The following is a 15,165-nucleotide window of genomic DNA, read 5'->3' as shown; positions in this document are numbered from 1 at the left end:
CTTTGAACGGCCAAGGCCTACAGGCCATGAATGTTTTATAGGAGCATCCTTTGTCCAAGGCTCCTGATTCGGGTTCTGGGGTCTCGTTCTCTTGGCGACCCTGACTAGATTCGGCCTTGCTGGCCTCATGTGTTGCAATCGCCTGCGCGATTATTTCTGCGAGCTCCTCGGGTGTCATGGTAATTCCCTTGGCTCTGGTTGGAGGCATTCTTTTCATAAAAAGAAAATATAACAAACTTAGCGCATGTACTCAGAGCACATAATGTTCTTATCTCTAGACACTGTGACCCGTGTTCCTAAGTGCGTGTGTGATTTTTCTTTTGAACATTCTTTTGAAAATATTTCATGCGATTCCCCAAAGGTTATAGTCTAGGTTAAAAAACTTCTTTTCCTAGTTCGCTATAACCAGTGCTCTGATACCAATCTGTCACACCCGGCCCTGAGCGGCGGAAACAGCCGGGCGCGCACGAGTGGGGATTGATAATTAAGCACGGGCCATTGCAAAACATTCAAAGATTTTTATTGCGCATGAGAAGTTTAGTACAAACACATTACATTGTTCAAAGATTACAAAAAGAAACATCCAAGTATAAAACTGAAGATTTCCTCGCCATATCCCCTTGCGCGGCGGGTAACCGTGCGCATCGAGGGGATAAAACCAAAATCTTCCAAAAAGCTTGTTTTAGATGTTCAGCGTGTGGTGCTCTAAGTGTGACTCCATGCGCTACCTAGTTATCTCCTGAAAGACACGTAAAAACATTTGAATCAGTATAAACTGAGTGAGTTCACAAGTTTTAGTAACTTGATAAATCGTATTGCATCATAATCATTCTGAAACATATTCTGTTAGCATCATTAAAACACATGCTTGGTAAGACAGTTATATTAACATATTTTGATAAAACCGTTCCGCGGGTTACGCGCGAACATTTCTGGGAACTGTGCTCGTCTGTGTAAGTGGCGCTGCCACTACGAGCTAAAATAATGTAATACCGTCCCGCGGGTTACGCGCAGACGTTTCTGGAAAACTATGCTCGTCTATGCAAAGAGGCATTGCCCCTACGAGCTAAGGATACTGTCCCGCGGGTTACGCGCGAACAATTCTGAGAAACTGTGCTCGTCCATGCAAAGAGGCATTGCCCCTACGAGCTAAAAATACTGTCCCGCGGGTTACGCGCGAACAATTCTGAGAAACTGTGCTCGTCCATGCAAAGAGGCATTGCCCCTACGAGCTAAAATAATAATTCCGTCCCGCGGGTTACGCGCGGACGTTGTGCCGGAAAACAAGGCGCTCGTCCATGCAAAGAGGCGCGACCCCTACGAGCGGGCTCAAACCCATAGTACTGCCCCATGACCATACTAGGCACTCGTCCATGCAAAGAGGTGCGACCCCTACGAGTGGGTGGATCAAACCAGCAGTCCCTACCCTTAGAGTTCCAATGGTAAAGTGATCACTTACTCGAATCTGGTGCACTAACATCGAAAAAAAACCATAGATAACTGTTCGCATTGCTCATCATGAAACATAACTTAAACACGTAATCGTTTGCTTAGCTTGTAAGTATACCATGATAAAACATTATTTAAGTACGTGTCCCTCGCCCCGAAAACAGTTTAAAATAGTGAAAACAGTGAAAATAGGGGCTGTGAGACTCACCTGTGGTTCTTGTTAAAGGGATTAATCGAGATTCGGGTTTTCTTGGTGTTGGCCTCGGAATCGAAGGTCTAGAATACGATCAAATAACAAGTATATATATTAAGATCAAGAAATAGGAGAATACAAGGGTTGGATAGTAGGTTTCAAGGTTATATTCTCGGCTTACCTAGTAACAGGATCGGAGCTGGAAACAACGGATGCTTGGGAAAGGATTAGTGCAAGTTTGTAGTTCTTTGAAGTGTGTTTTGGGTGATAATTTAGGCTACAAATTTATAGGCAAACTCAAGGGAACACAATCCCTTGCTTTAGGGAATTGTAATCTTTTGAAATGATGATAAAGTATGGAAATTATTATTATTTATTAAAAAGAGTAGAAAAGTAGATTAAAGATTCTGATTTGATATGGACAGGACATGCAGGGCTGTGGCTGGTGAGAGTGGGTGGCTGGCAGTTGACTTTTACAGTTTGCTTTTTCAGTGCTTTAGACAGTGTACAGTAAAAAGTAGTTTTCTGAAACACGCTACCTCCCTCTTTTGGGCGGGGACAATTTCCTTAAATCTGAACATTTTGACTAAGTGTTCTGCGCGTATAACTTGGTGCGCATAGCTTTCTGCGTGTAGAACATTTCTTTGCTGCGGGTAGGTGCGTAACCTTCTCGCAGTTTAGGGATATTTGAGTTTCATTTGTAGATTCTCCAGGTGGTCTTGGTATTTCAACATAGTGATCAGTCATGTTGAAGTCAATTCCATCCTGGAGCTTCAGACAAACTAGCTCTCAATGTTCCCGCCATGCGGGTAGGTTAGTTCCCTTCCGCACGCGCATAAACGATGTAGGATGCACCCGCCTTAGCATCATGCGGGATGGTCAACCCATCATAACGTTTAGGTTACATGAAAACATAAAGCCAAATCATTCTCGCATGGCGCATATAACATATGCTCACGCAGGTTCTTAATATGGTGCGCTTGCGCAGGGCGCACATAACACATGCACGCGCTGACTAACATACGCTCGCGCCGGGCGCACATAATGTGCCCGCGCTGATTTCTTAACATAGTGCGCTCGCGCAGGGCGCACATAACAAATGCACGCGCTGACTAACATAGCGCGCATAATATATACAATCACCTAATTATTAGGTTGATTACTTAGTTTAAGGGGTTGGGAATTTACCGGGTGTCACAGATGTGTCGGAATTTCGTCAAAATTTGCGTCGGAAATTTGTCAGAAAGGAATTTCCGACGAGGGTTTTTCTGACACGCGAACTGCGTCGGAATTGAGTAGGAACTGCTCGTTTGTGACGCATTTCCGACACATTTTGGCGTCACAACGCTGTCAATTTTCTAGTAGTGTGTAACTGGAAGTTGCTAGCTGGTGGCCGGAAGCTGTAGCTTTTTAGAAATATTTAGGTGTTTGGTAGAGTAGCTGGAGCTTTTAATAAAACTAGCTGGGTGCTCGCGCGGTGCATCGTTCTAATCCGAAACCTATTCTGACTTAACCCCTTTCGTCTCAAAATTGTACCAACGTGAACTGAACTAAATTAACCATCTTTGCATTGACTCGTTTTGATCCTAATTTGGTCTTACACATGACCCGGGCTTTCCTGACTCGACTTGTTGCCGATCTTGACCAATAATCACATAATATGCTAATTTTTAAAGTTATAGAAGTATAACAATATGATACTCAAATTAAAGAGAATTAAATGCTCGTTTTTATGATGTAATTTTTAAAAAAAAAAATATTAACTTGTGAAAGTTATGGCCTTTTAAAAGTCATGGGAGGTAGTTGGTTTTGAATAAGGGTTAAATATGTAATTATTATATGAATTAACAAAAGGTGATGGAAGTTCAAGTAACAAAATTGTAAAATATGAAATACCAAAAGCTTGTAGCTTCTCTTAAAACGCTACTAGTTGGAGCTTTTAGCTTCAAGCTTTTTCTCCTAACCTAAAAGCTTAAAGCTACTCTAACCAAACAAGACTTTTCAATAAATATGAGTTTTTTCTTAAAAGCGTGTAGCTTATCTCTTAAAAGCTTCTAAAAGCTCCTTGCCAAACATACCTTAGGTCTTCGGCCTCAACAATTTAAAGTTTATTTAGGCCGGTGCCATCAACCTAGGCTGATTTCTATTTAGCTTCTTAAACATTCGCTTGAAGAATAGCATAGATTCTTTAAAAGTCTCTTTTGAATTCAAGCACCAAAATACTTAACGATTCCATCTATCAAGTTATTTTCCAACAGAGGCGGATGCATGTAATGGTCAGGTGGTGGTAAGGTCCCCACTCAAATTTGTATGATATGTATATATATTAATATTTTTAAAGTAACTTTTGGTTAAAACAATTCCCCCCGCCTTTCTTACGCTTTTTTTGTTTACCCCCAATGTACATCCTCCTAATTACTAACCCAACAAATAGCCCAACCTAAATATATTATAACAAGCCCAGTTCTCATTGTTAATGAAAGATTGAAAGTAAAACATTAAAACCCCTAAAATACTAATATCGTATAAAATAAAAAAGACAATAGACACAATCAAATCTTCCTTTAAACGAGTAAGCAACCATCCAAGTTCAAATCAAATCAGGTTCATGTGATTTTTATTCTTTGTTTATCGATTCTTTATTTCTTTGCTTTGGGTAATGTTTCGTATGCAATAGCAATTGTTTATTGTTAGAATTTAGTCATTTAGAACTTAAAAGTTATAATTCATATTATTAATTTAATTTTTTTTATTTATCACTTGCTTGAATTTTGTGAGAATGGAGTTCTTTACAGTTTACAAAAAATGTTGTATGATTTTTGAATTTTTGATATTTTACTGCTTAAATTATTGTCTTATAGGTGCTATGAAAAGTTTTATAAACCAATCATTGGACCTACTTTAGTTGATCTAGATAATCTTCCTTGGGATCCGGCCGATAGGAAAAGAATTTTGGATTACCACCCAAATCAAAGAGATGAGACACGGAGAAAGTATTGGATTAATGGACCTTGCCAACCACGTGGTCATAAGTTCCCAAAAAGAAGCTGTAGCTTTTTAGAAATATTTAGGTGTTTTGGTAGAGTAGCTGGAGCTTTTAATAAAACTAGCTGGGTGCTCGCGTGGTGCATCGTTCTAATCCGAAACCTATTCTGACTTCACCGCTTTCGACTCAAAACTGTACCAACGTGAACTGAACTAAATTAACCCTCTTTGCATTGGCTCGTTTTGACCCTAATTTGGTCTTACCCATGACCCGGGCTTTCCTGACTCGACTTGTTGCCGATCTTGACCAATAATCACATAATATGCTAATTTTTAAAGTTATAGAAGTATAACAATATGATAATCAAATTAAAGAGAATTAAATGCTCCTTTTTATGATGTAATTTTTATATGTGTCAGGATTGTGTCGGAAAACAATTTTATGTGTCAAAATTACGTCGGAAATCAATTTACATATGTGTCAAAATTGCGTCGGAAAACTAAAAAGTAATACCGTATTTATACATATACGGTATTATTAATACGGTAATTATAATTTTTAAAAGTCGTTAAAAAGTGTCAGAAAGGTGTCGGAAAATTGCGACAAAATGATGTGTCGGAATTTCGTCAAAATTTGCGTCTGAAATGTGTCAGAAAGGAATTTCCGACGAGGGTTTTTCTGGCACGCGAACTACGTCGGAATTGAGTAGGAACTGCTCGTTTGTGACGCAATTCCGGCACATTTTGGCGTCACAACGCTATCAGTTTTCTAGTAGTGTGTAGCCGGAAGTTGCTAGCTGGTGGCCGGAAGCTGTAGCTTTTTAGAAATACTTAGGTGTTTGGTAGAGTAGCTGGAGCTTTTAATAAAACTAGCTGGTTGCTCGCGTGGTGCATCGTTCTAATCCGAAACCTATTCTGACTTAACCCCTTTCGACTCAAAACTGTACCAACGTGAACTGAACTAAATTAACCCTCTTTGCATTGACTCGTTTTGACCCTAATTTGGTCTTACACATGACCCGGGCTTTCCTGACTCGACTTGTTGCCGATCTTGACCAATAATCACATAATATGCTAATTTTTAAAGTTATAGAAGCATAACAATATGATACTTAAATTAAAGAGAATTAAATGCTCGTTTTTATGATGTAATTTTTATATGCGTCATGATTATGTCGGAAAACAATTTTATGTGTCAAAATTGCGTCGGAAATCAATTTACATATGTGTCAAAATTGCGTCGGAAAACTAAAAAGTAATACCGCATTTATACATATACGGTATTATTAATACGGTAATTATAATTTTTAAAAGTTGTTAAAAAGTCTCAGAAAACTGTCGGAAAATTGCGACAAAATGTTGTGTCGGAATTTCGTCAAAATTTGCGTCGGAAATGTGTCAGAAAGGAATTTCCGATGAGGGTTTTTCTGACACGCGAACTGCGTCGGAATTGAGTAGGAACTGCTCGTTTGTGACGCATTTCCGACACATTTTGGCGTCACAACGCTATCAGTTTTCTAGTAGTGTGTAGCCGGAAGTTGCTAGCCGGTGGCCGGAAGCTGTAGCTTTTTAGAAATACTTAGGTGTTTAGTAGAGTAGCTGGAGCTTTTAATAAAACTAGCTGGGTGCTCTCGCGGTGCATCGTTCTAATCCGAAACCTATTCTGACTTAACCCCTTTCGATTCAAAACTGTACCAACGTGAACTGAACTAAATTAACCCTCTTTGCATTGACTCGTTTTGACCCTAATTTGGTCTTACACATGACCCGGGCTTTCCTGACTCGACTTGTTGCCGATTTTGACCAATAATCACATAATATGCTAATTTTTAAAGTTATAGAAGTATAACAATATGATATTCAAATTAAAGAGAATTAAATGATCGTTTTTATGATGTAATTTTTATATGTGTCAGGATTGTGTCGGAAAACAATTTTATGTGTCAAATTTGCGTCGGAAATCAATTTACATATGTGTCAAAATTGCGTCGGAAAACTGTATTTACACATATACGGTATTATTAATACGGTAATTATAATTTTTAAAAGTTGTTAAAAAGTGTCAGAAAAGTGTTGGAAAATTGCGACAAAATGATGTGTCGGAATTTCGTCAAAATTTGCGTCGGAAATTTGTCAGAAAGGAATTTCCGACGAGGGTTTTTCTGACACGCGAACTGCGTCGGAATTGAGTAGGAACTGCTCGTTTGTGACGCATTTCCGACACATTTTGGCGTCACAACGCTGTCAATTTTCTAGTAGTGTGTAACTGGAAGTTGCTAGCTGGTGGCCGGAAGCTGTAGCTTTTTAGAAATATTTAGGTGTTTGGTAGAGTAGCTGGAGCTTTTAATAAAACTAGCTGGGTGCTCGCGCGGTGCATCGTTCTAATCCGAAACCTATTCTGACTTAACCCCTTTCGTCTCAAAATTGTACCAACGTGAACTGAACTAAATTAACCATCTTTGCATTGACTCGTTTTGATCCTAATTTGGTCTTACACATGACCCGGGCTTTCCTGACTCGACTTGTTGCCGATCTTGACCAATAATCACATAATATGCTAATTTTTAAAGTTATAGAAGTATAATAATATGATACTCAAATTAAAGAGAATTAAATGCTCGTTTTTATGATGTAATTTTTTAAAAAAAAATATTAACTTGTGAAAGTTATGGCCTTTTAAAAGTCATGGGAGGTAGTTGGTTTTGAATAAGGGTTAAATATGTAATTATTATATGAATTAACAAAAGGTGATGGAAGTTCAAGTAACAAAATTGTAAAATATGAAATACCAAAAGCTTGTAGCTTCTCTTAAAACGCTACTAGTTGGAGCTTTTAGCTTCAAGCTTTTTCTCCTAACCTAAAAGCTTAAAGCTACTCTAACCAAACAAGACTTTTCAATAAATATGAGTTTTTTCTTAAAAGCGTGTAGCTTATCTCTTAAAAGCTTCTAAAAGCTCCTTGCCAAACATACCTTAGGTCTTCGGCCTCAACAATTTAAAGTTTATTTAGGCCGGTGCCATCAACCTAGGCTGATTTCTATTTAGCTTCTTAAACATTCGCTTGAAGAATAGCATAGATTCTTTAAAAGTCTCTTTTGAATTCAAGCACCAAAATACTTAACGATTCCATCTATCAAGTTATTTTCCAACAGAGGCGGATGCATGTAATGGTCAGGTGGTGGTAAGGTCCCACTCAAATTTGTATGATATGTATATATATTAATATTTTTAAAGTAACTTTTGGTTAAAACAATTCCCCCCGCCTTTCTTACGCTTTTTTTGTTTACCCCCAATGTACATCCTCCTAATTACTAACCCAACAAATAGCCCAACCTAAATATATTATAACAAGCCCAGTTCTCATTGTTAATGAAAGATTGAAAGTAAAACATTAAAACCCCTAAAATACTAATATCGTATAAAATAAAAAAGACAATAGACACAATCAAATCTTCCTTTAAACGAGTAAGCAACCATCCAAGTTCAAATCAAATCAGGTTCATGTGATTTTTATTCTTTGTTTATCGATTCTTTATTTCTTTGCTTTGGGTAATGTTTCGTATGCAATAGCAATTGTTTATTGTTAGAATTTAGTCATTTAGAACTTAAAAGTTATAATTCATATTATTAATTTAATTTTTTTTATTTATCACTTGCTTGAATTTTGTGAGAATGGAGTTCTTTACAGTTTACAAAAAATGTTGTATGATTTTTGAATTTTTGATCTTTTACTGCTTAAATTATTGTCTTATAGGTGCTATGAAAAGTTTTATAAACCAATCATTGGACCTACTTTAGTTGATCTAGATAATCTTCCTTGGGATCCGGCCGATAGGAAAAGAATTTTGGATTACCACCCAAATCAAAGAGATGAGACACGGAGAAAGTATTGGATTAATGGACCTTGCCAACCACGTGGTCATAAGTTCCCAAAAAGAAAGCTGGAAGTAAAGAGCAACAATTTAGTCTCACTTGGTTTGATAAGTATGGTAGTTGGTTAGAGTATAGTATAAAAGCAAACAAAGTATTTTGTTTGTGTTGTTACTTATATGCAGATCATGTTGGAAACCAAGGTGGGCGTAATGTATTTTCAAAAGAAAGATTTAATTCTTGGAATAAACCGGAAATATTAAGTTCACATGAGGGTGATGTTGGCAGTGCTCACAATAAAGGACTTAAAAGATGTGAAGATCTACTAAATCAAAAGCAGTCTATCCCCACCGTTTTTCATACAAAAGAAGATATTGTGAAGAGAGCAAATCGGCTTCGGCTAAATGCTACCATTGATGATTGCAGATTATGTTTGAAAAACACGTTATCCTTCCGTGGTCATGATAAAAGTAAAACGTCTCTTTGCAAAGGAAACTTTTTGGAAATATGGGACTTAATTTATAAGCATAATGAGGAACTTCGTAAATTACCGAAAGATGCATTTAGTAGTTGTGACAGTTGCAAAAAAAACATTTAGGTTTTGTGAACTTCTTCGATAATATAAGAATTTTGATGAATGTGGTTTGCGGTTCTTGTAAACGAACATATATTCTCTGTGAAAATGATAAAAGAGAGAGTAGATTAAAATTGGTAGTGGCATACTTGAAACAGGGAGTGGATTAAACCAAGAGCTTTTTTTATACGACCCGGTAATACAAGATGGAATTCGCATTACAAAACACTTTTACATTTGGTTGATATATTTCCCTCTATCATGAGAGTCGTTGAACATGTTACAAAGAAGTGCACTAACCTTCTACCCAAAATCAAGCAATCAACATGTTAGGTTTTTTGAGCTCGTTTGAATTTGTTTTTTATTTGCACTTGATGTTACACATTCTAGGGCTCTCATATATATTATCATAAGCTCTTCAAAGAAAAGATCAAGATATTATGGAAGATGTTTTATTGGTTGAATCAACTAAAAGAAAGCTACAAGACTTTAGAGAAAGTGGTTTTAATCCACTACTAAAGAAAATTCATTTATTTTGTGGAAAAAACAATCTTCAAATATTGAACATGGAAGAAGAGTATATTAATGAAAGAGATCATAGATCTAAAAGGCAAAGGTATGATTTCACCAATCAACATTACTATAACTTTGAGTGTTTTAACACCTTTGTTGATATGTTAATTCAAGAGTTTGGTGATCGCTTTAATGAGATTAACACGGAATTACTTCAAAACATGACAGCTTTCATCCCGTATGACTCATTTTCTAAGTTTGATGAGTCGAAGTTAATGAGACTATGTGAGTTTTATCCGTATGATTTTGATAGACGGGAGAAAATAGCTCTTTCACATCAACTTGGCTTGTACATTGATAGTGTGCGAAAAGAAGAAAGATATGCTAACTTGAATGGTATTGCCGATCTTGCTAGAGTTAAGGTGGAAACAAGAAAACATATTTCATTTCCTTTGGTGTATCAACTACTAAAGCTTACATTAGTTTTACATGTTGCAACCGCAATGGCTGAAAGATGTTTTTCGGTGGTGAAGAAAGTAAAGAGAAAGTTGCGTAATCGAATTGGTCCGGATTTTTTGAATGCTTGTGTGGTTTGTAGCATCGAAAAAGAAGCGTTTGAAAGTGTTACGAATGAAGCTGTAATTAACCATTTCCAAAAGATGAAATCTCGTAGAAGACAATTGTAATATGTGGTTTGTTTTGTTTTGTTATATTTAATGAAGTCCGTGTTTACATTTTCATGTCATGTATTTTTATTGGTTATATTTTACCCCCTCTGAGTTAAATATCTGGATCCGTAACTACTTGCCAAATTACTATGAATAATACCATGAAGAAACTTGAGTTCTCATCGTTGTTTACATCTCACTTAACTCACGTTGAGTAGATTGTAGAAATTATATTAAAATACTTCACTTTTATGTGAAAGTATTTAAATGCTTGCAATCACTAAGATATAGAAATCTCATTTGATAAAATATCGAGTAAATATCATAAGAAAGTTGTTAAATGTTTTTACAATGAAGTTATACATAATTGAATACTTTTGTGATGATAAATGTTGGTTTCCTAGGTTCTTTCCCTTAAATATATAATAATTATAAATTAATTTATAAGGAAAAAAAGAAAAGAAGAAGAGCACATGAGAAGGGTGCACGTGACATTGTGTTTGCAACTTTGCATCGCGATCATAATCCCCATCACGTGACTCAATAATGTGGAAGCACGTGATTGGATGAAGGAATATTTATTTAGAAAAACGTGACGTCCGAAACTGTTAAAAGTGCTAACAACGAGATTTATTCTTTTAGGTCTAATTTCAACGCTTTGACTTCTATTTAAATAACTTTCTTTAACAGCGGAATTACTCTAAAAAACGAGTAACTAAATAATATCACCAAATTAAAAACACATAATATGTGACTAAACCCAAACCCACTTGAATCATATTTGGAATGAGAGATCTAGGGCTGTTATTTTTACTCAAAACCCTATCTGAGAAAACATATACTCGGACCCAAACTAACCAGACCCGAAAAATTCGAACCCGAGAAAATACTAACCCAAACCTGAACCGAAGTAATTCGGGTTGGTTATCGGGTTTGATTTATAAGTTTCGGGTCAACCCGAATAACCCGGAGAAACTTTTAATTATGAAATTAAATATATTTTTAGATATAATAGGCTTAGTTTTAGCAACTAATTTTATCAAAATCTGGTCCTAATCGATTGTTGTCATTACAACTATTATAGATCAATTGTTTATTGTTAATTTATGTTTTGTATTTATTACTAATGGTAACCGTAATCGAACAACCAAATCACGCCCGATTAAAGACAATTATGGTTCGAGTTAGTTTTACTATTCTTTTAGATTGTTTTATCAAGTTATGTTGGTTGATTATTTGATTATTTTCTTACGAGCAAAGAATAATATGTTGTCTTAATTTTAGCATTAATTTTATCAAGTTAGCATTGTAGTTTTAAAAAAAAATTGTTTTTTGTTTTGTTTTCTAGGATACTCGAAACTCGATTAACCCAACCCGAAAAAACCCGGACCCGAATTACCCGAATCTGAAAAACCCGTGAGAGATTCGGGTTGGGTTATGGGTCAAGATTTAAAACTTTGAAACCCGAAGAACCCGACCCAGAAAACCCGAAACCCAAAAAACGAACCCGAAGAACACCCCTAGAGAGACCATAAGAATCCTAACATTAGCCGTCACTCAATGTCATTGGACTAGAAGACAATTGGTTTACTTCACAAATTTTATTAATAAACTTATGATACTTATAGCTATAATTGTGTTCTTTCATATAATTTGATCAGAATAATTAAAAATACAAACCTTAAGATTTTGATATATAAAAGGGGGTTGAGTTATAATAAGAAGATTAGTTTTTCTAAGAAGGATATGAAATAATTTTGTCCATTCATTATAAAATTGAATGGTAGAGATTAGATTAGAGAGATCATAAAGTGTAAAACAATGGTAATGGCATAATAGAGATAACACATTTGTTGACTTTTTTACTCCACATGCAAGGCACATGTCAAATACCACCATCATTTTAAAACGCTCATAACTTTTTTATACGACATTTTTTTTTCCAAAACAATTTCACCATAAAAACGAGTGTTTTTTTATCTTTTATATGAGTACCATATTGCTATAAAAAATTAAAAAAAATTCGTGGGTTTTTTACAAAGTGTGTTTTATCAAAATTATGTTTTACAAAATTGTGTTATACAAGTGTGTTTTATTTTTTCATTGTGTTTTTGTCATTGTGTTTTTATTTTCATAGTGTTTATTCCGTTATGTTTTTTACATTGTGTTTTTCATGGTGTTTTATTTTCCGACGAAATTTCCGAAGACTTTTCTGGCATGGTGGTGGCGGTGGGTGGCGATGGGCGGTGGTGGTTGTAGGAGATAAGTGAAAATTTAAGTGGGTTTTAGTTAAGTGGGTTTTTGAAATTAAATTAAGTGAGTTTTCAATATTAAGGTATTAGACAAAAATACCCTCCTTCATAGCCTTCTTAGGATAATCAAACTTCTTATTTAATCTTTTCTCATACAAAAGGTGCTTCGTATCTTTTTTAAACCAGGATTGAAACCTATAACAACATCAAAGTAAATTGAGAATACATTGGTACGATGTAAGTCACGTATGGAGGGGCTTTCTGGTAATTTGTTGTTTTCAATGATCAAAATTATTAGCATGGCTTAAGATCTCAAGTTGTAATTTTTTTTTCTTTTAATGTGGCATTTACTTGACTCAGCTCGTGGATACTTGAGCATCAGCTCATTTAATTGACTGGTTGTTCACAAAACTACTCTTATAGCTGGTAAGAACAACTAAAAATGTTAATAGTAGATAATTGTATGGCATTTTCATTTTCCTGTTATGGCCTAGTGTTAATGTTTAAAAATCAATGAACTTTAAGTTGTTAATGTAAAATCAATTACTAGCTAGTTCTTCAATAATTTATGTTATATTCTCGTGGCATTCTGACACGAACATATCAATTCATCCACAATGCTTTCTAAACCATCCATTCATCCTTATTTGCTTTATGTTATAAAATCCTCTCGTGATTTATGGCACTTTATACGTGGCTTCCTTATTATAATTTTCAACATCTTTCCACCTTTAAGTCTATATACCAAAAATCAAATAAAAGTGGTGGTATGTAGTTTATCATATTCTATTCAAACTCCATTTTCATTTTCTTTTCTGAGCTCACTAATTCACTATCATCGTATGTTCATTCTTTTATATTTTATATGTATTAGTATATAAAAAGTTTATTTTAAAACGATTAAATGAGGTTTACATAACGGTTTCAAAACACTTTTAAACGTCGTTTTGTAAAATGTATATAAAACGGTTTAGAAACCAATATAAAATGGTATCTAAAAACGTTTCTAAAACCGATGTAAAATGATACACAAAAACAACGCTTCAAAACCCTTGTAAATAGTATTAAAAAACAACGCTTCAATACCCAATAAAAAGCTTCTTTGTAGTAAAGAAATATTGAAAAGACTGTTGTAAATGATATTAAAAAATAACGCTTCTTTGATTATATCAAAAACAATGCTTTTACACATGTGGCAACCATCCTCGGTCTTATGCCGAGTCAAGGACCGAACCAAGACCGAACTAAACCGGGTTCATCCCCTAAAGACACACTAAATGTGTTTTGGGCCACCGAATCCCATTTTTCTTTTAAACTATATTATAAAACTATTTTTAATTGTTTTCTCAAAATACTTGGTATGTTGGATCCAACTTGATCTTATAACGAGGTTGGACCGACAAAGCCAAACACTCGCTTAACGGACGTTAAGGTTCTTCTCAATAGAACTACAAACTTGGTTAAGTTTACTTTTAATTTTATTGAGTTATCTCATGACATATATCACTTTGGAAATGTCGAGTTCGGGTTTGACAATTTATCAAGAACGGAACCGACTAAACCGAACACTCGTAAAAATTTCGTTTTAGTATCTATTTAACAAAGGTCTTGCATTATCGCAACTATACCCTGTATATTTACTTAACAAAGGTTAAATAAAACTAATGAATAGAATTCTGAGACCCGATTTCGAGTAAACTTACTTTTCAAAAACCGTTACTTTAATTTTTCAAGTATTTACATTTTTAACCCTCAAACTTTGATTAATTATTTAACTTGTCATTTTATTTTATTTTAAAGTCTTTCAAGACCATCTTCTAAACCGAAACCCTTTTAACCTATACCTCACTCGTTAAACTTATTATCCCGGTGTATCACAAACAACCCTTCAAGTTATTTATTTCACGTGAGTAGTCACATTCCCCCTTTTTACGCTTTTATACTTTTGAAGATGTCTTGAATACCATATTCAAACTTACTTGTTTTATAATCTCATTATCAAATCCACAATTCAGCATTATGTGTTCGTACGAATATTTGCTCGATCTTTGTTTATGTCTCAATTTGATTATGTGCACGAGTGTTTACTTTTATGTTGTTGTTGAGCCTCAATAAGTATGATATTACGCTCCCTTAACTATCCTACCTTAAGTGCGGATAGAATAGGGCCTCATCTCCGAGTATTTTGGTTGTTACCAAATAGAATGGAGCCACATATATTTACTATACATTTACAATGGTTGTTTGCTTTATTCGATTTACACATATGAATTGTCATTTCTGCCTCATTATATACATGCGTCAAAACTAGTGTATTGCTCACCAACATTCGTGTTGATCAAATCTATTTTTATGCATGTTACAGGTTTACTTTGTGATTGCTTGTGAAGACTGAAGACTCATCACTTAGATCATACCTTTAGGATACTTTAACGAATATTGTATTGACGTAATTGTTTGAATTTTATTGTGAACAAGTTGTATTTGTGATTACTGAATAAAATAAACAAGTTGAGTAAATATTGCCACTTTAATAGTGTCATCGCGTTCTTGAGCAATCCGTTGCACCCCGGCATGTTCCGCCGCCTTTGGTCGGGGTGTGACAGATTGGTATCAGAGCCATGATTATAAGATAGGCGGTTAGACGTAACCGCTTAGTATA

The 15,165-nt window shown here is 35.2% G+C and overlaps 1 protein-coding gene across 1 annotated transcript; it reads left to right on the top strand.

Annotated features, from left to right (window-relative positions):
* The first annotated feature begins 9,636 nt into the window (after nucleotides 1-9,636).
* Nucleotides 9,637-10,269, top strand: LOC143544720 (uncharacterized). The gene has a single exon (XM_077036751.1). The coding sequence runs from the start codon at nucleotides 9,637-9,639 to the stop codon at nucleotides 10,267-10,269; it is 633 nt and encodes a 210-aa protein (XP_076892866.1).
* Nucleotides 10,270-15,165: the final 4,896 nt, after the last annotated feature.

The sequence above is a fragment of the Bidens hawaiensis genome, unplaced genomic scaffold (genome assembly GCF_021521415.1).
Source record: "Bidens hawaiensis isolate Kalapana, Puna unplaced genomic scaffold, B.hawaiensis_p1.1 tig00013696_1, whole genome shotgun sequence".
NCBI lineage: Eukaryota > Viridiplantae > Streptophyta > Magnoliopsida > Asterales > Asteraceae > Bidens > Bidens hawaiensis.
The sequence above is the reverse complement of the archived record's forward strand: the minus strand, read 5'-3'. Positions and strand labels throughout refer to the sequence as shown.